Source organism: Eptesicus fuscus, chromosome 10 (genome assembly GCF_027574615.1).
Source record: "Eptesicus fuscus isolate TK198812 chromosome 10, DD_ASM_mEF_20220401, whole genome shotgun sequence".
NCBI classification, from domain to species: domain Eukaryota; kingdom Metazoa; phylum Chordata; class Mammalia; order Chiroptera; family Vespertilionidae; genus Eptesicus; species Eptesicus fuscus.
The window spans coordinates 23,197,346-23,224,815 of record NC_072482.1 but is presented as its reverse complement, the minus strand read 5'-3'; the positions used below and the strand labels follow the sequence as shown (position 1 = coordinate 23,224,815).

The following is a 27,470-nucleotide window of genomic DNA, read 5'->3' as shown; positions in this document are numbered from 1 at the left end:
TCATTGATCTTGCTTTTTCTCTCTCCCTCTCCCTTCCTCTCTCTGAAATAAATAAAAACATATATTTTTTAAAAAAATATATTGATAGAAAGTAGGAATAGAAGATTTCTGGCTAGAGCATCCTATATAATAAAAGACTAATATGCAAATAGACCAAATGGCAGAACAACCAGTGGGCAGCAGGATGATGGGGGATGGGTCCGGCCACTCACCAGCCGGTGCCTTCCCCCTGATTGTCCTGCCAGTCACCTCCCACAGAGGGAGACCACTGGCAGCAGCAGCAATTGGCCCTCTGGTCACCTCCTGCAGAGGGAGGCCAGACTGAGGCTTAGGCTCGCTCCCCGGGGGGAAGCAGGCCTAAGCCATCAGTTGGACATCCCCCAAGGGCTCACAGACTGCTAGAGGGCTCAGGCCAGGCTAAGGGAGTCCCCCACCCCCGCCTGAGTGCACAAATTTTTGTGCACCAGGCCTCTAGTATATCTATAAATACACAACTGTAGTAGAATTACAAAATTGGGTGGGACTTCTTAGATTATCTAATTCAAATTTTATTGTAATAATCCATTCCTCCTCATTCTTGACAAATAGTCATTACCATTCCAGGAATGAGCCATTTAAAACATTTTACCTTTCTACTATTACTGATGGTCTGTTCTAGTTAAAATAGAAAATATTTTGCTAGATTAGTCTTTTATGGACTCAAAATGATAAATATCCTTTCTTTTTTTGTATCACTGTCTAGCTCTTTGGCTGCTTCATGTATGTGTGTGTTTGTGCAGAGAGAGAGAGAATGAATCACACTGTAAGTATTCCACATAACTCAACAATTTCAAATTAGAATATGAATCTTCTGTTTATTTTAAAATGCCAATTTTGATTTAGTAGGGCTGGAATAAAGCAGGTGATGCTGCTGCTGCAAGAATATATATATATATACTATATATTTGTATATATGTCCATAGAATGGAAGAGAAAAATGCATGTACATACTCACGCAACACATAATGCTTTAGTTCTATACATATGGTGCTTAATGCTTTACAAGGCACTTTGACAAACACTGTTTAATTTTAGAGCTAGTCAAATAAGAGGAATTATTAATAAAGAATAAAGAATCTCAGACTCAGAATAGTTAGTTGTCTTGTTCAAGATCACAAACTTGGTAAGTAGGGGAGATGTGACTTACAGCAAAATATCCTACCAATGATATGTAATATACCTCCTAGAAAGCATAAAAAAAAGTAAAATACTTTTAGCTTTTCCAACGTGGCAGACAATTGGACTAGGCAATACATTTGAAAAAATAATAGGGACAAGTTGTATTTGATAGTGTTGTACAATAAGAAGCACATAATAGTACTATCTGATTGCAAATGTTCATGATTATATATGTTTCTGTTGCTGAAATTCACAATAGAAGTAACATTACAAATGTAACTAAAGCATCTGCAATGCCTCACATACACCTGTAGGATATTTTAACCTGCACACACCTCTGACATTACATCATTTTCAATGTAAGCAGACAACTCAAACACTTTAACTTTAGGATTTAACAGAAATATAAAAAATTATTGCTGCAATTCTTAACATGGGTTATCTTAGACCGGGGTGGGGATGTCCAGCTGGTGGGCCATATTAGGCCTAGTGAAATCATTTGGTCTGGCATTAGGGGTGAGTTAGTTAAATGACTGACCAAATATAGTAGGATGATTTTTAAGTTGACAATTTTTATGGCCTATGAATGATGTTATAAATATCCAAATGGCTCTTGGCAGAAAAAAAGACTGATATCAAAATGAGCATTTTCTCTTTTTATAGATGTAGAGTTGGGACTAGATAAATCTTTTCAGCATATTCATCAGGCAAAGGACATACAAAGAATAATTCACAAAAAATCAGTGTAACTGCTTAAAAACAGACTTGGCTATATCTTTGGTTACTATAATCTATGTCTACATTGATACAACTTGAGTATTAGATAAAAATAACTCCCCTGTTTAAAACTATCTATGTCTAGAATGAGTTTATTGGAAAAAAATGTATTCCCAAAACTGAAGTCATTTTTACTTTAAATTATATTATATAAGCACTAGGAGAGCTTGGAATAAAACAAATGTCAGATAAAAATTGGACTATTTTACACTATATTTTAATGATTTCATAAGTTTATGTTTTCATATGTGGAGGTTTTGTAACATACAAAATTTTTATGAAAAAAGTATCTATGACAATAACATTAATTGTCTAGATAGTTTCCTGATGTCTCCATTTGAAATTGAATGATTTACTAATGTGTACCCTTTTGGAAATATATAAGACTTTACCTGGTTGGCTTATGTAATTTTTTAAAGACTGATTAAAAACACCAGAGAAAAGGAGAGAAGTAAAATAAATAAAAGGGAAACATTTTGGAAAGTCTTCATAGTCATTTGGAATGATAAGATAATTCAGAAACTCTCTTTCCTGTACATAAATTAGCAAATATTCAGAAAAAAGCTGAAAGTATGATATATGTTGTTAATTCTCCTTAGACAACAACCTTCTTGAGAATTGACACCACAACTATCAATTTACAGTATAATGTGGCTACCGCAATGCCATTCCCATGTGATTATCTAATGGCTAAAAAAGTATATATTAGCAACTTTCACATTTGGAATAGCACATCTGTCACTGTATGGTGACATACACTGTGTAGTATATAATTATATACCAGTCGTTCTCATCTTAAATGCCATCAGCCAAGAGTCGTCACATTAAGTGCCAACACTTTTCATATATTATTACCATTTCTTAAAATATAAATCTAATGTCCCAACTGCAATGCATATGGTTTCCTAATTCATTAAAATGTGCCTAACTATTTTTTCCTGGGCATTAATTCTAAGAATCTAGTTTGTTTACTCTTTGCCCATTAGTAAACAAACTTTACTAATGATTTAAGTGTAAGCATCTTCTTCATTGGATTAGGAGATGTCTAAGTGGACACAGTAAATTCACAATTTGTTAGAAGAGGCAAAATTATCTAAACTGTATCCTGTAAAATACTAGTTGGTTCTGTAGGATACCTTTATACCTTTATGCGTTAGACAAATAAAAGATCCCATGGGTAAACATAAGTAAATGATTTTGAAAATTCTAGATTAAACAAAATAAGTTGCATACATTTACTTGCAGCAAGTGTTTCTAGTTTTCTGTGTTTTTGTTTTTTTTACTATGGTAGATGGGCATACTTTACCTAAATGTATTTTCCCCATGGGATATATCTTGGAATCTATTTAAAAATCTTGGAAAACATGGGTATATGTGGTTGATAGACAGATATTTATATATTTTGGGTGGGCATAAGGTATTTTTTGAGGATTCTTATCTTAATCAACAGAAAGTCAGAAAACACAATACATGTAGGTATTCATTTATAATACTTTACTAAGCACGCACATTCACAAGGACCTAACACCACAATTTTTCTTATTCTCTATTCCTAGGAGTCAAACAAATTTTTTACCCTGTGGTTTGGGAGATTCCTGACTTCCCAAATGCTACTCCTATTGCCCCTTGGAGAGGCTGGTGTGATGCAACATTAATTCCATGCATGCTGCCAGTTAATCTTTCATTCTTCAATGTCTTAACTTGTCCTCAGGGAATAGGGCAAATTTAGCATTTTCCCTCTGCTTTGGTGACCTATTCCAGCAGAACTAGAAGGAGTTCATGGATCATTTATACCCAGTCACCCATAAATGTCTACAGGACCACGTGGCAGAAACCACCCTATTTGTACCCAAGTACAGATGTTCCAGTTAAGTAATCACTTCCCACTTCAAAGGTAGCACTATGATCATCGGTATGGGGCACATTTGTAGGGTAATACAAGACCCTGCCCTCATGAAGTTCTCGATTTAGTTTCAGGTAAAGGGACTAATATGGATAAAGTGAGGTGGGAATAAATGAGGGGCAACTAAGCACACATACCCAGAACACATACCAGCCTTATTTCCTACCATTCCTCAAATGTGTGCCTTTCATGGGTCATTTATACCTAGTCACATTTGGTACACATTTGAGACATGATGAGAAATAAGACTGGTGTGTGTTCTGGGTGTCCTTGGAAATCAGAGGAGGGAGTTTAGATGTGAAAACAGGATCCAAGGAGAACAAGAGCTGCCTTTTTGCACACAGAAATAACGTGGTCAAGGCACAATTTGGTAATGAGTCTACTCATGGTAGACAGACTGGTTTGGTGGGAAGATCTAACTAGGAAGCTACAGTAGCAGTTTAGGTATCAGAAAATGAAAACTAAAAATAGGTGCTGGAAGCCAGAGCAGAGAACAAAACAAATGTAAGTGCACATTTAAAACAGAGAACTTTTTGTTGGAAAGCGTAATGGTACAGAACATCGTAGCACAAGCATGTGAACAGATATGCATTAAAACCACCTCTGCCTCACTCCAGCTCTGTCATTTTAAGCCATGTACTGAGACTCTGTCCTCTTATCTTTAAAATGGGATAATGCTTACCACAAAATGTATTGCTAAAAATCAAATATGACAATATATAAAGAGATTTTGGACCTGTGTTTGGTACAAAATATGTGCTCAATAAATGATATCATTAATAAATATATTAACTTTTATTTGATATTGAATATGCAGAGGTAAATCAAAGATGACTCAGGTTCTTGGAGGGACATGATGTTTTAGAATAGCTTTGGCATGAAGATGAAAGAATAATAGAGGAGAGAGCTACAATGTCCTTCTCCCCATTTTTCAAACTGACTGCACAGAGAGAACACTGACTTTTAGAGTCAGAAAGACTCCATCATTCTCTTAGTTGTGTCATTCATTAGCCTTGGACAAGCTAATTCAACCTCTGAGTCTCATGCTTCTCATATGTAGAAGGGGAATTGAGATTGATTGTATTATTTTGCACAAGGATTCACTCCTCTTTCACTGTAATGGATTACATACCCACTGCCTGATGCCACATGACTTACAGCATCAATTTTTGCGGGAAGAGTACATTTACTAACCCACTGACATTGGGCTTGAACTTGACTTGAGTTATTAAAAAAATGTGATCAGCAATGATGTATGTTATGTTCAAGCAGAAGCTTAAGAACAATTCGATTGCTTGCCTTTTTTAAAACTCTGCTATAAAAATGGCACATTCCAAATAGTGGTGACACCTTTAACCTGAGTCTAGAAATGGGTCACAGAACCTCAGCTGTCAACTCACAGCTGCCTGCAGGCACCATGACATAGAAATCAAGATGCTGAAGTTTGGAGAGTGTATGGAACTTCATAAGCCAGCAACAGCAGCCTAACTATATTAGCTGAAGTATTTCAAAACAAACAACAACCAAAAACCCTCAACAAAAGATTCTCTGGTCCTAGCTGGTTTGGCTCAGTGGATAGAGCATCAGCCTGAGGACTAAAGGGTCCTGGGTTCGATTCTGGTCAAGGGCACATTCCAGGGTTGTGGGCTCAATCCCCACTAGGGGCATGCAGGAGGCAGCTGATCAATGATTCTCTCTCATCATTGATGTTTCTATCTCTCTCTCCCTTTCCCTTCCTCTCTGAAATCAATAAAAATATATTTTTAAAATGACTCTCTGTGCCCCAGTTTCCTATTATATTAAATGAATAATATTTATTAGCTCATTGTAAGGATTAAATGAGAAAAAACATAAAATATCCTGTAGATGATAGACATACAATAAAAGTTATTACTTAAGTTATAAAGGTATATTTCATTATGGTTGCATATCAGTATTAACTATGCAGCATTAAAAATGAAAGATTCCTAGGACTTATCACTATAATTTTTAATTTAATAGGTCAAAGGATAAGTGGGGATAAAGTGCTGGATGCTGGACATTCATAATTTCAAAAAGTTGTCTATACCCTTTCGATGCATGGGTGGGATGGAGAACCATTGGTAGAGAATGGAAAATTCATGATGTTGGAGGTGAAAGAGAGAGAAACCAGATTTCAAACCACACTGTGGTAGGATAATGGCATACAAGTACCTAATGAGAGAGAGAAGAAGAGGTCAGGGATTTCTGTTTAACAGATAAAGGCTTTTGAAAAAATCAGCAACTGGTGGAGAATAACCAGATGTAGGGATAGTAACTCTGAAGCCAGTTTTGCCAATTAGAGAAAAATGTATTTGGTTCAGTAAGAGATCTTTCCACCTCAAAACTTCCCTTTCAGCTACCTGGCAGCATTAAAAGAACAAAAACAATTAAAAGCAACAATATTTCCATTGTAGAGGAGTGGTGCTGGAATGGAAGTTAGGGCCAGAGAACAGTGAGAGAAGTGGACTGGGTCGGAGCAGCCGTGTAGAAGTGTTGGAAGGCACAATTAGGGTTGTAGACATATGCTCAGTGTACATTTTCAATGTAATAACTACCATATGTACTTAAAACAAAATGCCATTGTATGTTGCAGCCTGTCTGTTACCCGAGGAAGAGTGAGTGAATAGAGATGCAGGTAGTGACTCATGGCTGGCATGGAAACTTAAAACATCATCAGCAGCATCTTCCCACACAGACCCCGGTGGCACACAGCAGTAGATCATTAAGTTGCCCTTTGAAAAAAGCCCTAAAATCTGATTTATATGGTCTCCCACTTTTCAGATTGCCTTGACCCCCAACTGAAATGGACATACAACCAGGAGCCCGTGAGCTCTGGCCTCTTCTTGCCGTTGGATTGCTTTGAAATCCCCCATCTTATACTGACAATGAGTGTCTGGCCACCCAAGGCAGGGGCTAACATCATAATGACACCTCAGTCCCATAGTTCTGGCAAACTCAAAGCATATTAGGAATTGGGAATTCTCAGACTCCAGCCTCAGTGGCAAACAAAGGAAGCCATTCCACCCTAAACTGGAAGCTGGCAGAAGAGAAAGAGACAATGAGGAATAGTTTTTGTCTCAGAGACATACTCTCAAAACATCAGCAGGCACTCCCTCTACCTCACACAGCATTCACTCTGCATTCTTTTATCTAGTTTGAAAACCAACTTGTTTACTGTAATCGGTACCATAGGAGCCAAGTAAATGCTTTCGAAAGAATAATAGATAAGAAGAATAAAAATTATGTTGTCCCCACTCTTACAGTTTACTAGATATCAACATGATGTTAGAGCATTCTTATAACTTGGAGACTGAGAGACTATTTGCTGGTGTTTGCAATGCTGTAAAGGGTTTCCTTGAACCCATGCAAAGAACTCTAGAAGATGCTTTGAGACAATCTGATACTAATGGAAGATAAACTGTCATTATCAATGGGTTCTTAATAAATCTGTACTCCTTGCTCACCTATCTCATTTTTTTGGTCTAAGTACCAAATGTTCTTTTTTTTTCAAAGGAGTCCCCCTTTAAGATAATATCCCAGCATGTAGGTGCCAGAGCAATAACTATTAAGTGCCCACATATGGTGTTTTATGGGAATACATCTGATGCCATTATATTGTTGTCACAAGAATACTTGGCTCTTTAAGCCAGGAATACACATGCTCATAATAAATGATTTTATGACTTCACATACACAATCACGATGCACAGAAAGTATAAAGGAAAGGCTGCTTATTTTATGCAGCTTTGGCACCAACTCCAGCCCCAATTATAGGCAACAAGGGGATTGATGAAGCCAGTGAAAGCATACGGGTGGAAAAATGGAAAAGATAACACTATGCTTTCACAGACTGAAGCCTTTTATTGTTTGGATTGTAACCGTATTGTTTTGTTGTTTTATTTCCTTCCATGATCTTAAATGCTCCTTCCTTCTCTAGTGATTCCAAAATGTGAGTTGTCTCACTCATCAATGGCAACTCTTTAATCTTCTCTTTTGGCTCAGAACAAACAACAAAGGTAGTCATGGATGATTCATTCCATCTTTCATGCTCAGCGGCAGACTCTTTGCCCTCCCTTAACAACACCTAAGCCTGTAAGATGGAGTTGGGAGAAAGTGAAGGTAGGAGACAGCTGTTCTCCTGTTGTTTCTATTGAGGGTATGTACACTGCAGTATTTCCAGATTACAGTCGTGTGAAGCATTTTCTGCAAAATAGGAAGCCAAGCCAAATTTGCTGGCTTTCGGGTCTGCAGACAAAATGTAAACCAGCTGGATTTTATTGGGAACTTTTGCGCACAAGTAAACCTAGTGGTGAAACCGAAGCCAAGGTTTGTCTCCAATGGAATGGGCTGTGTCTTTAGGGGACACCCCCACCCCCATGTCTCTTCCCTTGAGGGAGTGTTGAATTTTGAAATGTCCTGGAGAAACCTGCCAGGTGATTTCTTAGAGGGTCTGATTGGAATATTAGCCAGTGAAGGTGGATGGTGCAACCAGATCAGGTGCCGCTCTTCAGAGAGGTTAAGAGGAAGCAGGGTCTCCCCCTGAAATCTGATTTTAAATTACCCCAGTTAAAGCAGCTAATGTTTCCTTATACACATGTACTTATAAAAACAAAAGCCAACACACACACACACACACACACACACACACACACATACACAGACACACACATATTCACTGAATCTCTTTCACACATGCCTGGTCAAAGTGCCAAATAATGGCCAAATTATTGATTTGGTATACAGAAGTTCCATACCATATTTTGAGTATGCCTTATGTGAAAATTTTCATGTTCCTTCCTTAGAAACATGCCATTTTATAGATTTAAGCATATAACTAGTAGAAGCAAAGAAACATGCCCTACTGTGATTATTTAGTGAGCCTCAGACACATTATTTATAAAGCTATTTGGAGTTTGGAAAACAACGAGAGAAAAACCTTTTACTCCAAATCTCAATTTAGAATTCTGAAAGAATGAGTATTTTTTCAAGGGCAAAGAAAGAACTGAAAAGCCTCTCTTAAATTTTTGGTATAATCATAGGAAGGAAAAGTTCTTGGCAGACTACCGGTCTTTTGGCATTTAAAAACAAAACAAAACAAAACACAACTACTACAGAGCTGGCCCTGTACACAGGCAGTGTGGATGTTTGTTGAAAATTTACTGGCCTCAAATACATCTTCAGCCACCGAATAGTAGGTCATGACTAACATCAGAGATAACCTATTTTTGTTAAACTATTATCAAAATTTAAAATTTAACATGTAAGAAACCTGTATTTTAAGGTAAGGGTACCTGATTTCCTCTGTACCACCTAGTATATTTAGACATCAAACTTATTTCCCAGACTCTTGCCTTTTTTTTAATCTTCACCTGAGGATATGCTTTTTTAAATTTTTTTTAGAGAGAGAGGAAAAGAGATAGAGGAAAAAAAAAAACGATGTGAGAGAGAAACATCTATCTCTTGCCTCCCCTACTTGCCCCACCCAGCGATCTAACCTGAAACCTTTTGGTGTATGGGAAGATGCCCCACCAACTGAGCCACCTGGCCAGGGCAGGCTCTTGGTTTTATATTACAACATACTGTCTTCCATCAAACCCATTTTCAAGGATTCTCTCTTCTTATACACACACATGTTCCCTGGAAGATATAACATTTATAATAAACTGATAATTGTAAATTTCAAATCATTAGATGAGAAGACTATACAGGCAGTCCTCGGGTTACGTCGGACTTCACATATGTCATTTCATGGTTATGTTGCCATCTCCCATTTATTAAAAAAAAAAGTTCCATCATTTCCACGTATATACATATGTGCTTTATGTTTTTTTTATTATTTATTTACCACAAGTAAAGGCCAGGAATTGTTATCTTTCTTTTAGATATTTTTTACTGTTTCACTTCATTACTGCTGTGTATGTGCTCCATGTGAGTGACGTAGGTGCTTATGTAGGGGGGTTCGGACTCACAGCGAAAATCGCGTTACATCACGCCGTAGGAACGGATCTCCGATGTAACCTGAGGACCTACTGTATTATGGTTGTTAAAATCAGTTTTTGGTGCCCAAACATGCCATGTTTAAATTCTGCCTCTATTGCCTTCTGTGTGATCTGAGATAAATTACTAACTTCTAAGTATTACAGTTTCCTCTTGGATTAAAAAAAAAAAAAAGAGCACCTGCTTCATATATTGCTTGTGAAAATGAATCAAAACATATAAAATGAATAGAATAATGTTACACACATAGCACTCAAGTAGGTTACAGGACTCTGAGTCAACAAAAGACAAGTAAGCTAGCCTTCATAGCCAGGGTATAGCTTGAAACTGGCAAGCAATCTCTTTATATGTTTATTAAACCTTAATTTGAAGGCATTATATCTTATATAGCTTCAGTTTCTTCCATGTTATGTTGCAATGCTGAGATGAGTTTGCAAGCTGATCTTTTAAAATGTTGCTTGCTGTTTTTCAAACGGTGGGATTATTTTCAAGCATCTGTCCAGAGCTTGCTACCATTAATATTAATGCAGTGTTTTAAAGAGCTGCTTCTGGCTATTAGTCATTCAATCTATCTGAAGTTTCTTTGAGGTGATAACATGCTCAAAGCGTACCAGCACCTGATAGTCCCTGCTTTCCAAAAGAAATGATTTCAAAGAAAAGCTAACTGCACCAAAGAACATCTATAGGCTCTACCTCTCTATTCTAAAGACTGGCACCTTCCAAGACAGCCCCAACTAAACCATCATAGAGGTTACACCATTCCTCATGGTCTAACCTGGCTACTGAGTCTGACTGCTATCCTTGGGAGGTTAGGCAAACCTCGGGGAAATTTAAGGGTTCTGCGATTTTTCTACGTGTGAAGTTCTGATGAGATGCCAAGACAAAGTGTTCCTTAAAATTGCAAAAGTTAGCATGAAAAATAGGATTTGCCCCAATACATTTAGGTTTCATTTTGGAGGTTCAAATAAGTAACTTTATCTAACTGATTTTCCTCCTCACCTTTTTTTTTTTTTGTTCTTTACCTTGGAGCCTTGGTATGGAGCTCACATTCTGCATTTCTAGCTGAATACCCTGTGTTGCATGATGAAGCGCCAGTGAGGATACTGTTCTGTTTTCTGACGCATGACTTTTATCCGTCACAATCATTGGTTATCCATGTGGACAGTAACATTGTGGGGACAATGAAAGTTCTCCCGGTGATCCATGTTTACTTTTTCATGTTTGTAACATAACAATCTTGGTACTAATGCATCTGGGCTATATTAATAATTTATTTATACATAACAAAAAGCAGACATCACCTCACTACTCTTTAATCAAATCCAGTGCCTCTCTGTTGACTCTGGGGATGTTTTATTGCGTGGGATAAATGGGAGGTGATGAGATCTGTTGCTCCACTGACTTGGTAAGCAAATTGAAACACATTGAAGAATCATGGTTCTAGGGATGGTGTCTCTTTTGGAGTTCTGAGACCAATTCTAATGTGTGTGTGTGTGTGGGGGGGCGGTTCGTTGTCCCCACAACAAGCAATTTTAGAGATACCACCTGGTGTCCTACAATTCAATCCAATTCTGACACTACCTTCCCAGAAGTAACCATATTCCACAGTTCTTCAAGGCCATTCCTTCCCCCCTCATCCCCCGAAAGACACCAGTTGCAATTTCAGGTTTTTACTTATACTCTGACCAACTGGCTATAAATCAGTTTCCAACAACCCCTCCAAATCAGGATGCCAACTGCATGTCCAAGTTATCTGTACTTCAGACTGGCTATAAATGAGAGGTTTTCATGACCTCCTCCTCAGATTTGATTAATTTGCTAGAATGGCACACAGAACTCAGAGAAACATTTTACTTACCAGATCACCAGCTTATTATGAAAGGTTATAACTCAGGGACAGCCAGACTGAAGAGATATACAGGGCAAGGAGCTTCTATGCTCTCTCCAGGCATGCCCTCTCCCAGCACCTCCACATGTTCATGGACCAGAAAGTTCTCTGAACCCATTCATTTTGGGTTTTTATGGAGGCTTATGACATAGAGGTGGTTGATTAAATCACTGACCAGCCCCTCCTTCTCTCTGAAGGTTGAGGGATGGGTACTAAAAGTTTCCTCTAATCACTTAGTGGGTTCCCCTGGCAACCAACCTACATCCTTAGGTTACCTAAGAGTTTCCAAAGGTCACCTCGTTAACATAACAAAAGACACCCTTATTGCTCTAACCACAAGAAATAATAGGAACTCTATGCCAGGAATAGAGTGGAAAACCAAATGTCTTTTTCTTAGTATAAATCACAATATCTCAAAACAACCAATGCTGAAATTTCTTCAATGAAGGCACAGAAGTATGTGCTTATATTGATGATTCAAGTAAAGAATTCAGGAAAAGAATCAATTGATTCCAGGAAAGAATCAATCTTTTCTCTAAGCCAGTAGTTCCCAAAGTGTAGTACCTGGACAAACAGTATTTGCAACACCTGGGAACTTGTTAGAAATGCAGATGCCCAAGTTCATCTCAGACTTGCTCTAAGCCACTATTACAGGAAATTATAAGGACATGTTTGAACTCTTTCATGACACCAAGACACCTAGTATCCATAAAAATGGATTATTATATTGACACCATGTATCCAGTTGATTAGGTTGATCAATTTCTCAGCAGTAGACAGAGATATAAATTATTTAATATATCTTAAATGGTCCTTAAGAGGTTATCTAGGTCCACACTATTCAAAGGGTGATTCCTGGACCAACAGCATCACCTGGGAGCTCATTAGAAATGCAAATCTCAGGCCCAATTCCGCAACTACTATATCAGAATCTGCATTCTTACTGGAAACCACTTTATTCTTAAACACTTTAAAGTCTAAGACCAGTTGTGGAAGTTCACCATCTACCTAACATCACTCAAAGATATATTTAAGAAGTCACTCATCCTGAGAAAATATACCTTAGATCTTCCAGAAATGAGTCTGTCTCCAGTACCATCTGTATGACATCATAATACTATGCAAATATTATTTATTTGCATGATTTTCCATTTCCTCAAAATCTGTAGTAAGAGTTTCTATTTACTTAATTTTACTATGTTCTAGCTATTTATTTACATACATTGACATACATTAACATATCAAACCTTTTTACCAGCATTCTGGTTTAGGATTGATTATATTTTTCACTTCACAGACACAAAATTGAAAAAGAGAGTCTCTTGTTTATAGTTACTTATCTTGTAAAAGGCAAGACATTATTTGAATCCAGACATGCTAGTGCCATATTGTGTTCTTAGACTATGATCTCTAATAAAATCTATTAACACTTTCAACCATTGCATCTGATTATTAGAGTAATTGTTACTGATCATGGTTTTTACCAAAATTCATGTGGAGCTGAAGAAAAAGGGAGGAGGAAGGGGCCCTGTTTATATTTTAGGTTTGAAAGCTAATAAAGGTTAAATATATTAATTTATTCATGAGGCCCAAACCCAAAGAAATGTCCCAATCTCTAAGTTTATAAATTAAATAGCATAAAAGCAAAAAATTACAGAATTTACTATGGATTTGAATTTTTACATTGGGTGGTAACTAAAGTCATTCTAAAGAAATGGTTTATTTTTTTATTCTTCTCCTTATTGGTAACTTACAACACACATGCCTATTTTTTAAAGAATTCTGAAGAGTTTTCATATAATAAGAAACAAGATCCTAAAGGAATAATCACTAATTTCTAAGAGGAAAAACATACATTTATAAGTGAGTGTCTATGAATTTGATGAACTACAAATTCACCATGGAGCCACTTTAATTCAGAAAATGCAAAATACTGGACTATTTAGAGGCTATGTTATAAATATGAATACAGAGCAGGGAAATTCTGTTGACTGTTTCTTGGAAAATCAAGATACTTTTTTAGCACCTGGACTGAATTTGAAGGATACTGGACTTGAATTAAAGTTTTGTGTAGAAACCAAGAAAAAGTCAGTGGTTTTGGCTAGGTGAAGTGATTTATTTAAAGCCAGAATTTAACACAAAGCTCCTGGAATACTAACCTACATGAATTGGCTATAAGGGAAAGTGGCGTGTGTGTGTGTGTGTGTGTGTGTGTGTGTGTGTGTGTGTGTGTGTTTAGAAGAGAGAGAGAGACAGACAGAGACAAAGACAGAGCAAAATTTTTGTAATGGAAATGTCTTTCACAATTCACTTAGCTGTTTTATTTGTAGTCTATAATCTTCCTTCTCAGTTAGTGATCAGCTGACAATAAAAATTCAACCAAGAATTTACAAAAGTGAGTTTGAGCTTTCATTAATCATTTTTTGTACAATCTTTAAAGTATTATACTAAAAATACTTGTAAAATTTTATGTAGGTTAGAAAAAATGTATAAAAGTATGCATTATGCACCTTCATATATATGGGCATGTTTAAAGAACTTTATATAAAAATGTTCACTAATAGAATGTTATTTTAGATCAAGACCTTCACTGGGAATAGATAGTTGAAATGTTGCAAGGCAAGATGAAATGCAGCCAAATAATCTATCCATTGAATGCAGACAAGTAAGATAGATAAAACAGTCTTGCTAGCAATCTTGGTATCTAAGATGAGGCTTTAATAAACAGACGGGGGAGAAATAGGACTACACAAAAAAAGAAATTAATGATAGAAACAGGTACTAATACCAAGGGCTCCTTTCTTAAGCCTCTTAAAAGTACTATATACATTTTTAGGATTTTTTTATATTAAAATTTCACAAAAGCCAATTCGTTTTGCAAATCTTTTGGGGATACACTTCTTTTACCCTTATTATTAACAGACAGAGCTACCCATATTTTATAGTTTGTTAAGGATATACAATTATTTAAGAGCAAATATATGTTTGGATCAATTACTCATTTATGTGTTGATACCTTCCAAGCATCAATTGTAAAATAGTTGCCTACTACTCAGACTTTTTGAAAGTTGATCTATAAAGAGGAAAATTGTTAGAAAATAGAAGGAACTTGAAATGTTTTTATTAAAGTGGGCAGCAGCAGCTTGGTCTTGTTAATTCCTGATTCCTTTGCTCAAATATTTGAATTGAAAATTCCAGTGTAAGTAGAAACACAAATGAGTGAGGCTCTTAATAGGGAAGCTGTATTATAAGGGGAGTTCCAATAAAAGAAAGAAAAACAAATGGTGTTCAGAAGACAGTACTGCTATAGAGATATAGTAGACATTGGTTCATTCGTTCATTCATTCATTCACTATTTATTGAGTGGCTAATGTGTACCAACTGTTTTTAGGCCATGGGGTGAAGCAGGCCACCTTGAGAGCTGCAGAGTATTAGCCTCGCCTTTCTGTGCACAGACGTTTCTCATTCCCTGAGAGGTGTGAGTGAAAAGAGGCTCTGGGACCTATGGCCGGTGACTGGGTGTTTCCCACATGTGGATTAGAGCAATGGTTCCCAAACTTCCCACACTTGATTGAAAATCAGAACCACCTGGGGTGGTGTGTGTGTGTGTGTGTGTGTGTGTGTGTGTGTGTGTGTGTGTGTGTGTGTGTGTCTTGATATTGAGTTCTGAGCTATATATATTTTAAACTAATCATCATCTGGATATTTCTAAGTGTTAACAGGTTTGAGAATCAAAAATTTAATGTCCATCTTTCTCAATACTTTGTGGTGGTTTCTGCGATCATCAGGTTCTTAATTAATAATGGAAAGATTTTTCCTAATAAGAGTTATGGAACCAGTTGGCTTTAGCGAAACAGACACCCAATGGTTCAGTTCTCAATCCAGAACCCCAAACAACTGCTTAGAGTGACAAGCAATTAAAATGTATAGAACATTTGTTATGTAACAGGCACTTTATAAACAATCTCATTCACACTCTCTGGATGGATGTGGAGCCTCTGTCATGCCCTAATAGGAGAGTTATAGCAGAGACCCCCCGAGTTCTGGAGCTAGGCTATGCCACCTGCAGTGGAGGACTATTTGCCATTTGACATATAGCTCCTAACATGCTCCTAACTGGGTATCATCAAATCCATTAAGTCATTGGTTCCCAGAAAGGTGAATAGAGACTGTCAGTGCTAACAGTAAAAGGGCAGCTGCCACAGCACAAATCCATGAAAGGTGGCTTTATAGGACAGGGGTGAAGGTAAATCCTCCCCAGAGGCAGTGCTTGAACAGTACTCTTTCTCTTTTTTAATCCTCAGCTGAGGATATTTTTTAAATTAATTTTGAGAGAGAAATATTGAAGGGGATGGAACCTGCAACCTAGGTGCCTTAACCAATAATTGAGCCCCAAAACTTTTGGTGTACGGGATGAAACTCCAACTAAATGAGCAACCCAGCCAGGGTTAAGTACTACTCTTAATTGTCACTTTGTAGAGAAAGAAGTGGGTAGAAGTTAAGACTGATGGACAGCAGTAAATTGCTTGATTAGAGAAATGAAAAGAGCAAACTTAAAAGATTGTAGATAAGGAAATCAGATGAAGAGGCATGTGGAAGGACCCATAATAGTGGCACAAACTAGGCACATCTTTATATTCATGTTAATGTCTCGCTGAGAGTACTCACCAGAGAGTAGGCCCTTAACAATTAGGTAAATTTGTGACCTACCCCGTGGAGGCCAACCACGCCTGTGCAGTGAGCATGAAGAGAGTAACTATGGTGAAAGGATGGTGCAGTGTCTGGGCACCGCAGAATGGACTCCCTCTTCCTAGAGCTGATCCATCAAAGTTTCAGCAATCCCAAATGCCACACCTCCCAGCAATAGCAGAAACCAATACTAAACCCTCAATTTGGCAGTTTGGTGGTAGATGGATGATTTCATAATCCTTCTACCCTGAAGAAGGCAGTGATGCATTCCTACTAGAATTTATCCCTACTTTGGATATGAATATGCCTTTGTTCATTGCCATCAAAATGCTTCCTCAAATGCCTAATCTTTGTGCAAGTGCAACATGACAGTCATTCACCTTATCCCATACCTCCTTCCTTCCTATCCAGTGCTTTTCTGCCACTGTGGCTCCACTCAGCAGTCATAAATATAGTATATTCAATTTCTAGAGAATCAAGGCTCATGAGAGGTGGGGGACAGGTTCCAAAGGATAAATGCTTGCCCCTTTCTTCTGACATGAAGACAGTTCTACAAGGCACTTCTCAAAGCACTTTGGAAGGACCCCAAAAGAGCAAGACAACCCCAAAAGAGTTAAAGTGACAGTTTGAGTTAATTATTCTTGACTTCATTGTGTAGAGTTTTACAATAAGGATATGAGTTTAGGTAGAAACTGGCTGGTTTTCAAGTAGAAATCAGAGAGATTAAAATGAGGGTTCTATAACATTGAAAGCTGACTGCTTCTACAACCCAAATAGCAAGAAACAAGACTGAAAAGATTTCCAGTTATAAAAGGCCTAAGACTGAAAAAGATTTCTAATTATTTCCGAGTTAAACAAATTGACTCAACTAGGCAGCAAAAAACAGATTAAGGGTATTACATGTTCACCCAAGTCCATTGTTTAGATTAGTTTAAATCATTAAATTAATTTAAATCATTAAGTTGGAGTGAGGAAGCAAGGAAATAAGGCAGACTTGGGAAATAAGGCAGATTTGGGAACTAAGTCAAGAAAACTTTGTTTTATTATGGGTACTGGCCAATGTAACTGACTAAAAGCAAATAGATGAGAAATCTAACACATTTTAAAGAGATTATAATGCCAAACAAGTCACCAGTCTGCTTGTAAAAAGTGTGTGACTCCAAAACAGCTTTCAGTCCCTCAAACTGTTATGATCTATGAGAGCACCATATTCCTAGGGAGGGCACACTCCCCCAGACCTAATTTGGGTATGGCTATAAAGGAAGATGGACAGGGAAGAACTCCCAGAGGGTAAAAATTACAGCCACAAAAAGTGGTCCTTCCCAGGTGGCCAAAAATATCCACAATGCCAGCGAAGCTTCCTAAGGCCTGTCAAGAAGGATCCCATTACTAACTTTCCCACATTTCCTTATTTTGAATGAGAGTTTTTAATTGAGGTTACGAGGTCTCTGTTACAGTATATAATGTATGTGTGGGTTGGGGGAGGGAGTGTTGGTGTTCTTATTGGGGGAGATAGCAGGGAATAATAACTAATCTCTCTAGTTTATAGGTTGCCTGTCTCCTACAAGGCACCATAAAATCTGGATTGCACATCATCCAAGATCTACTCCAATCTTACATTTAAAAAAAAAATAAATAGGTAGGCAGATAATTTTCAGAAGCATAGAAAAGAGGTCTTCCCTAAAGACTGTAAATCAACATAAGGGATAATGATGTTGTGGCCATGGCTGAGATCTCCCAGGGGCAGATTATAGAACAGGCGTCCTCAAACTACGGCCCATGGGCCACATGCGGGGTGTTTTTGCCGTTTTGTTTTTTTACTTCAAAATAAGATATGTGCAGTGTGCATAGGAATTTGTTCATAGTTATTTTTAAACTATAGTCTGGCCCTCCAACGGTCTGAGGGACAGTGAACTGGCCCCCTGTTTAAAAAGTTTGAGGACCCCTGTTATAGAGTGACTCTAGTAGAGGCCCTATAGCTGAACCTTAAGCAACACAAATATTAATTATCCAACTGGATAAGCCTACAATGTAGGACTCACAGAAGCATTCAGTGAGCAGAGGAATAAGAGCCAAGAGAGTAAAATATATACATACTAGAGGCCCGATGCACAAATTTCGTGCAAGGGCTCGGCCCTCACAGCCCCGACTTCATCTGGAAGGTTGTCCTGAAGGACGTCCAGAAGGTCGTTCAGCTGTCTGGTCTAATTAGCATATTATGCTTTTATTATTATAGATAAAGGGTATTAAATTATTCTTCAAGGTGACTTAAAATTCCAGTAACTCAATGACTTCTGAAATCTCACATGGATGTGGTTGGTAACCTGTGGGAAAACTACTTTTGTGAGGGGGTCTACACCATGAGGCCAGACTGGAGTGGGTTGTGTCAGTATATAAAGATGAAGAAATTGAAGTAAGGAGCTCAGACAACTCTTTAGGAAAATTTGGCTGTGAAGAGGAGGAAATAGAGTGTCAATCAGGAAGGGTTTTTGTTTTGTTTTGTTTTTTTTTTTCCATTTTCATACAAATGGAGATCCTTGAGTGTATTTAGAAATTAATAGAGCACTTCTTTCTGGTAGAATGAAAACATTGCCACTATGACCAATCACTTTTGCCCAAGAAAGTACTAAAATTTTTCAAATGTAGAAAATCATTTACTAAAATTTAACATTTTTTTACAGGAGAGCTTCTTAATACAGAGTACCTATAGAAAACCCATGACAAACATTATACTTAATGGTAAAATGGTGAAAGAATGCCCTTTAGGACCAGGAACAAGACAAGTGTGATCACTATCACCATTTATATTTAACATTTTTCTGTGGGTCCTAGAAGTGCTGGTGGGGAAGACAAAAAAAAGAAAGGAAAGGTATGAGCACTAAACAGAGAAAACAAAACTCTAATTATTGAAGAACATATGATTATCTACGTTGGAACTACAAAATAATTCAATAAATTGCTAAATTTTAAGAGTATTTAACAATCTTGCTGTATATAAAATAATGTATAAAAATCAATTAAATATATCGAGGTCAACTACAAAGCGTCTAAAATATAATCTTAAAATGATGATTTATAGTAACAATTACAATATTTAACATCTACAAATAATTATAGTCAAAGCTATTTAAGAAAATTATCATTGTAATTTTTATTAAGAAAATGAAAACCAATTAAAAGATATAAAAAATTACGGCCATATATCATAAAACTCAGTATCATTTTTTTTAAAAAAAGGCAACTGTCTGGTGGCAGGTGAAGGGCAAGGGAATGGAAGGGTCCTGAATGGGGCCCAGGTACCAAAACGTGGGGTAGGCAGCTGAAAACCTGCCTGTCCCAGCAAAGTGGCAAGAGGCAGGAATGCATATGAGCTAAGGGTCCAGGTTCCTCACATATGCCTCACTGGACTTCATTTACAACCCACAAATGTAAAGATAAAATCATTAAGAATTCAAAGATGATGACTGCAGAATATGAAGCCCCAAGTTCAGGCCGTTCTGAGTACCGGTGTGACTACACTGGCCACATGGCCATGAAATTGGCCCTGCTGATGCCTAGGTCCTGCCTCTCTATGATATAATTGTATTAGCTTATTGAACATCAGAGATTTTATTCTCTCAGTGATTCTTCAGTAGTGGTTGAGAACCACTACCCTAGACAATATCATGCATATGTGTATCACTTATGTATCATGTGTGTGGGTTTCAGTGTATGAAGATTACCTCTGAAGTGGGGGGAGAAAAAGATGTAAAATGAAGGGTCACTTAAAAAATAAAGGCAATGTTCTGTATGTTAAAGTGAATGGTAGATACCATTATTCTTCATAGTTATTTTATACTAAATGTTTTCTTTGGTAAATCATGTAAAAGTATTTTTTTAAATGTCAACAGTAAGTATCTAATTGAGGAAGAATGCTTGGCTATTCAAGAAGCAGTGAAAAATATTTCCCCTTTACATAGCCCAGAAAACACATGCAGGGTCAGTATATGAGCCTAAGGCTGTACCAGGTCATCACTTTGCTGTAAGGGACCATGGATTCAGGATCATTGTAAGAGACATGCAGGTTAGTGAGCTGTCACATATATCAGTACAGACTTCTGATGTAGGCTACAAAAGTGACATTACTGGTACTAAAAGAAGAAGGTATTTTAAGTAAGGCATCTGACTAAGTAAAAAGTAGACCGCTCAAAAGATGCTCAGTGTCATTTATAATTAAAATGAAAATTAAAACAATACTTTTTTTTTTACCAAGAATGTAATTGAAACAAACTTTTTTCTAGTTTCTACAAAATTTAAAATGCAAAAATCCTGTGATCTAGTAACCTCACTGTTCAAAATCTATTCTATTGAAATGGCAGCTAAAATGTGCAATAAGATTACAACAATGCCAATATTGATAAACAATCATATTCTATTCATAGAGTAATTAAATAAATAGTATTCTACAGTATTTGTGTGTATGTATGTACATACATACACACAAATACTGTAGAATACTATGCAAACTTTACAAAGAATTAAGCCATCATATATGTACATACTTGCAAATGTGTCTATCATATATTTTTAAGTTAAGAAGTGAGCTCTAAAGCAGAATGTATTGTATTATTACATTAAAAATATGTGTGTATGTGTGTCAGGATGAGGAAGGCTCCCGTTTGGATGTATACAAGGTAGTCAAGCTATATATGTATTTAAAAGGTTCAAAGTAAAAAAAAGGGGGGGGGTTTGAAAGAATGCACATCAAGCTTCTGAAAGTTGACTTTCTAGAGAATGGAATAGGGGGAAGATTTATTTTTATTTCTGTACTCCTTTAAATTAAGTCTCAGCTTATATCTATCATACGTGTATTGCTATGCCTTCCATTCCCTGTAGGATTGAATAAGTATGTAGTCGCTTTTCATTTTTATTTTAAAAAATAATTCCTCAAAAAAAAGGAACTGAATCTTTATGGGCAGAATAGGGATATTCCCAAATCTCTTTTAGAGTTGGCAAGAAAAAAGGCAATTTAAGCAATGTGACAAGAGCACCTTCCTGTCAGTGACTGAATCCCTCAGAGTAGCCGAGCAACACAATAGTCATCCTTTAACTTTTCTATCTCTGTGGTCCTCTCTGTACTAATCAATGTGTCTCTGTTCCATTTCCTTCATCTTTCTGTCAGCTCTACCTGCCACAGCTTTGCTCTGAGCTGCAGGACACCAGGAGAAAGTCAGTCTGTGCGGATCCAGCGGTTAGTGGTTAAGGGGAAGTTGGTGGCTGAATACATACACTTTGTTCAGGATGCTCCTTGCCTAAGTCTGGTCCTGCAGGGGAGGTGGGCTCTCTGGCACATTTGCAAAGCTTAATTCTGCGACCAGAACTCAGAGGTTCTGCCTGAGAAGACTTTGTAGCACACTGAAGGGACACAAGCTTGCTGTCTACTGTTTCACAGACAGGAGGACACGGTGGGCTGCCAGTCAGCATCCTGAGTCTACTGCACTCGGGGCATAGAACCTGAGCAAGACATTGAATCTCTTAGCTTCCTTTATCTTCTGTGTGAAATGAAGGAAATCATAGCTTCTAGCTCATGAAATTATTAGGATTAAGTAAGAAAATGTGACCAGAATTAAGCACTCACTAAACTTTATAATTATAATATTAAAAGATGGACTTGGTCACATTCATGTAGATTGTTTCCAGCTGAATTCAGGCTCCAAGCAAGTGTTCTTCAAACTTCAGAGAGAAACACATTACTGAGTTATAAAATCCATTCAGTGGGCAGTAGTCAACATTGAAAATAATTAATGGAATAGAAAAACAATAATTAAAAACACACACACAGAAGACATTGCATATTAAAAGCTAATGGAAAATTCATTGCGTACTGTAGTCTCAGGTTAAGTGAGTTTGAAAAACAATGCTTTAAGCCAAACCAATGTGCAAAACAGAAACTCTTCCCCAATTGTCTTCTCAATTCTACTCATTTCTGCCTCTTTCAAGTACAGTGCGCCAAAGCTCGAGGGCTTTGGAAGCGTGCTGTAGTGATAGATCTTTTAGATAATGCAGGAACATGCTGGGGTGCTGTGAGAAATCAGGAGGCAATGGTGAGAGAGCCAGTTCATTCAAACATGTGCTTTTGCTACGTCCCAAGCATATGGGACAGGGATAAAGACGTTTAGAACTAGCCAGGCCTCAGAATTTGGTTCTTATTTTTGTTTGAAACTTTTCCTCTTAATTCAACTATGGAGACTGTGACGGAAGGCCTGTAAGGTTCTTTTAAGTCTATAAACCTGTCACTTAAAATTCCTGCTTTTAGTAGGTAATGTTTGAGGAGCAAAGCTCATAAAGTTTAGTGAGTGAAGAAAGTGAAGTAGTTTTAGATTTTTTTTTACATTGTTACTACTACTTCAATGTTTATGGATTTTTAAATTCTATTTCTACTGTTTCTCTAAAAATAATTTTTGCTCTGTACAGGTTAGAGTAGCTAAACACGTGGAAGTAAAACATGACAGTAATTAAAAATACATGGAAGGAAACCAGGCTTAGAACTAGAATTAGGTTGCTGGGACTGACATTTTGAGGGAACTTATGCCCAGGAACAGAGTTATCTCTAACCTGTAGAATCTACCTTTTTTTTTTTTTTTTCCTGACTATCATTTAATATGGAGAAACCAAGTAAAAATAACCATGATAATGTAACTATATGTTATCAGTCTCAATTATTTTATTTGCTATTTCCTTCTATAATGTTATGAGCCATTCATTATAAATACATTTACTTGCAACAGAATTAGCCACCTAATATTAATCAGAGAGCATGATTATTTAGAAACTAAGACTCAACATATACCATGCTGCATTCTTCCTCTTTATATCATGTTTCAATTGAAATATGTCCCTAGTGCTAATTATAAAAATTGTAGATATTCCACAGAGGACTCTGTTGGAATCAAAACCATACACAGAATTGTATGTCTATTACCTAATACACAACAAATCATAATTATAATCACATTAGTATCTGTAAAGAAATATAGAAAAATTCAAAATGTGTGTGTACCTGTATATAGTTAACTACGTCAATGTATAGGTATAGATATAGATACATATGTGGTTGTATCTCTCAAATATTTTTCATAAATATAAAGGTTTGGTTTGTCATGTAACATCTGTTATTTCCTCCCAGTAATGGTGTTTGCAGGTTTGGTGGTTTCAACTAGGGCCCTAGGGGTCTGGGGATGTTTTGAAATTTGGGTGGTTGCATGGACTAACCCTGAATATGGACAGTGGAGAGGACTTGAATTAGTATATGATCATTTCCTGAGGTTCTTTCTATAAGACTCATAGACAAATCCCTCTCAACCACTTGCTTATTTTAAGATGCTGGGCAAATTATTTAAATTCCTAAATCTCAGTTTTCTTCTTTCCAAAATTGAGAAAATAATAACTTTAGAAAGTATGTTTTCCATCTCATCATTACAGCTAGGTCAACAGACATATTAAAACCAAGGGGAGCCTGGCTGGCGTGGCTCAGTGGTTGAGCGTCGACCTATGAACCAGGAGGTCACGGTGTGATTCCTGTTTAGGACACATGCCTCGGTTGCAGCTCAATCTCCAGTGTGGAGCATGCAGGAGGCAGCTGATCAATGATTCTCTCTCACCATTGATGTTTCTATCTCTCTCTGTCTCTCTCCCTTCCTTTCTGAAATCAATAAAAATGCCATCTTGCATTGCCCAGCCTCAGTTGAGCCACCAGATGACCGTAGCTATACAAGTGACCCCAGATCATCATCAGAACCACCCAACTGAGCCAAGCCCAGTGTGAAGAATTGTGAGTACATATATGGTTATTTCTAGTCTCTACGTTTTGGGGTGGTTTGTTACTTACAATAAATACCTAATACATTCAGCCATCTGGTAGGATAAATATTTTATGCTGTTAATATTGAAATCAATAAATGATATCTAAGAATGACCAATCATATAAGTTAAAAACATATAACACATGTAGACAAATGAGGAAAATACCAAATGCACAAAACATAATCAGAAAATAGATTTTAAGAAAACAGAATAGCAGACAAAGTTATCTCTGTGCACCAATTTTCTGTGCTGGATTACTACTTGGTGCTGGTCAAGAAATATATATTATATATAATGTACTGAATGTGTATAACTTACTGAAACATGATCTTCTGTGAAGCATATGCTGGAAAATCTTGCACAAAGATTCTTCACTTTGTGTAATGGTCCTACAGGTGCACGGCACTTGAAGCACCGTCCCCAGGGTGCCCATGTACGCTGCTTTGCAGTCATCGCTTCCTGAGCAAGTGAGGTCCTGCTTGCCCAAGGTACTGATGCAAGTCTCATCTTCATGGCACTTTCTAGGCACAGGCTGCCAGCATTTTGACTGAAATGCCCTGTAGCGCCTCCTATAAAGAGTCAAGAAATGGACTTCATCTCTGAATAATATTCTTTCACATTAGCATGCGGTGCTTCCTCAGCTAATGAAAGACTGACATAAAGCACAATGCCTCCTAGATGCCAGCACATAGCTGAAAACTACGTTTGTGCATTTAAATATCCCAATAGAGAATGTGGAAGAAAAAGTAGAGAAGCCTTGTGAATTTCCTCGTGTGATGAAAGACAGAGGCTAAGTTTACGATTCCCTGGATGAATTTTCCTTCATTACTAATTTTCTTTCAATGGCTGATGATTTGCAGTCTGAACTCCATGGGAGATTTATTAGCAGTGTTTTTTGAAGCAGAATGTGGTTTTGGTTGACTAGCAGTTGGCCACTGTTTCACACCAAGTGATTTTAGATAAGGCTCTTGACCTTTCCAGCCCGTTTTCCCACAGGATGGGAGGTACTATATTCTTTCTTAACATTTCTAAGCAGGCCAATTAGAATTTTTAAAATGCTTTGAGCTTCTCTGGCTGCAAGAGCTAATTTAAAGCAAAAATTTATGAGTTTATTTAATTGCCAACATAATCCATTAGAACCACATCCATTCATAACTTTCCTGACCATGTATTCATGCTGTACTAGCAGTGAATAAAAATCTCAGTAATGTACAATCATTTCATATTTGAAATTTTCACAGTAACAGGATATTCCTCTCAGTGGAACCAAGGATATTAATCTTCCTACTTAATATTTATCACCTAAAATTACTTTTTATCCTTTATTGAATAGGTCACCATTAAATCTGCATGAAAACCCTCTGAATACATACTTGTCATGAGCATATTTGTCCACATGGTGCTACTCTGCTAAAACCATAAACCACATTATTTTCAATAATCTCATATTTTAAGTCACCTTAAAAAAATCAGCTTTTCAATACTTGGCAAAATTAATTTATACACAAAGAAATACAATAGAAAGATTGAGTATATAATTTTGATGCCAGAAGAACAAATATATTCCTTTAATGCAGTTATGGGTTATTCATAAGATGTTATCTAAATGTAAGTATTGCCCTGGCTGGTCTGGCTCAGTGGATAGAGCTTCAGCCTGTGGACTGAAGGGTCCCAGGTTTGATTCCAGTCAAGGGCACATGCCTGGGTTGCGGGCTCGATCCCCAGTAGGGTGCGTGCAGGAGGCAGCCTATCAATGATTCTCTCTCATCATTGATGCTTCTATCTCTCTCTCCCTCTCCCTTCCTCTGTGAAATCAATAAAAAATATTTTGAAAAATTAAATGTAAGTATTGATAGTGTTATCATTAATGATTTGAATGAGAATAAATTTGTTATCTAGGTGACATTAAAAAATATGTGATTTTCTAAGTTTCAGTTGCATGAAGCCCTGGGTGGGTAGCTCAGTTGGTTAGAGCCTTGGCCCCATATGCCAATGTTGTAGGTTCAATCCCAGTCATGGTACGTACAATAAGCAACCAATGAGTGGATGAATGGGTGGAGCAACAAATCCGTGTCCCTCTCTCTCTTTCTCTAAAATCAATTAAACATTATTTAAGTTGCATGATTTATCTATCACAGCAGTTATTCATTCATAAAATTAGTTATAACATTTTATAAACATGATGAATAATGGATATTTAATTAAATATTTAAAATCATAAAAATACTTTGGTACACGTTACCTAAATCACTTGAAAGAAATTTTATGACAAAAATTATATTTTGTTTCGAGTTTGAAATTTTGTAATGTATAGTGTTTTATTTATCCTTATTTTCTTGATATTCTCCAATTTCCCATTTTTATTTATTGTTCAAACCATTAAGTGATTAAAATAATTTGAGTGGAAGTTGATTATTTTGTTATTTTTGCTATTGATTTCCAGTTACATTGTAAAATGTAAAAGAATGTGGTCTGTGTAAATTTGTGGACTAATATATAATCAAATTTTATAAATGTTTTATGACACTTAAAATAAATGTGCATATTGTGAAGTTTTACTTTTAAAAAGTAGACAATTATAAAACTAAAAAATAAGATACCTAGGAATAAACTTAACCAAGGAGGCAAAGGACCTATACTCTAAAAACTATAGGACATTGAAAAAAGAAATAAAAGGAAAATACAAACAAGTGGAAGCATATATTATGTTCATGGATTGGAAGAATTAACATCATTAAAATGTTCATACTACCTAAAGCAATCTATAGATTCTACACAATCCCTATTAAAATACCAACAAATGGCATATTTCACAGATCTTGAACAAATATTCCAAAAATCCATATGGAATCAGAAAAGACCACAAATAGTTCAGGAATCTTGAGAAAGAAAAAAAAAAGAGGGATTACAATACTCGATATCAAACTATACTATAAAGCCATTGTAATCAAAACAATCTGGTTCTGGCAAAAGAACAGGCAATGGAACAAAACAGAGACCCCATAAATCAACTCACACCATAACAGTCAATTAATGTTTGACAAAGGAGGCAAGAGCATACAATCGAGTAAAGACAGTCCCTTCAATAAATGATTCTGGAAAAAACTGGACAGGTACATGAAAATAATGAAACTAGAACATCAATGTACACCATACACAAGAATAAACTCAAAATGGGAAAAAAAATACCTAAAT

The 27,470-nt window shown here is 36.7% G+C and overlaps 1 protein-coding gene across 1 annotated transcript in view; it reads right to left on the bottom strand.

Annotated features, from left to right (window-relative positions):
• GFRAL (GDNF family receptor alpha like) overlaps nt 1–27,470 on the bottom strand; it is a 55,079-nt gene that overhangs the window by 9,484 nt on the left and 18,125 nt on the right. Inside the window, 1 exon segment of the mRNA XM_054722346.1 lies at nt 24,594–24,844. Coding sequence (XP_054578321.1) covers nt 24,594–24,844 — 251 coding nt within the window.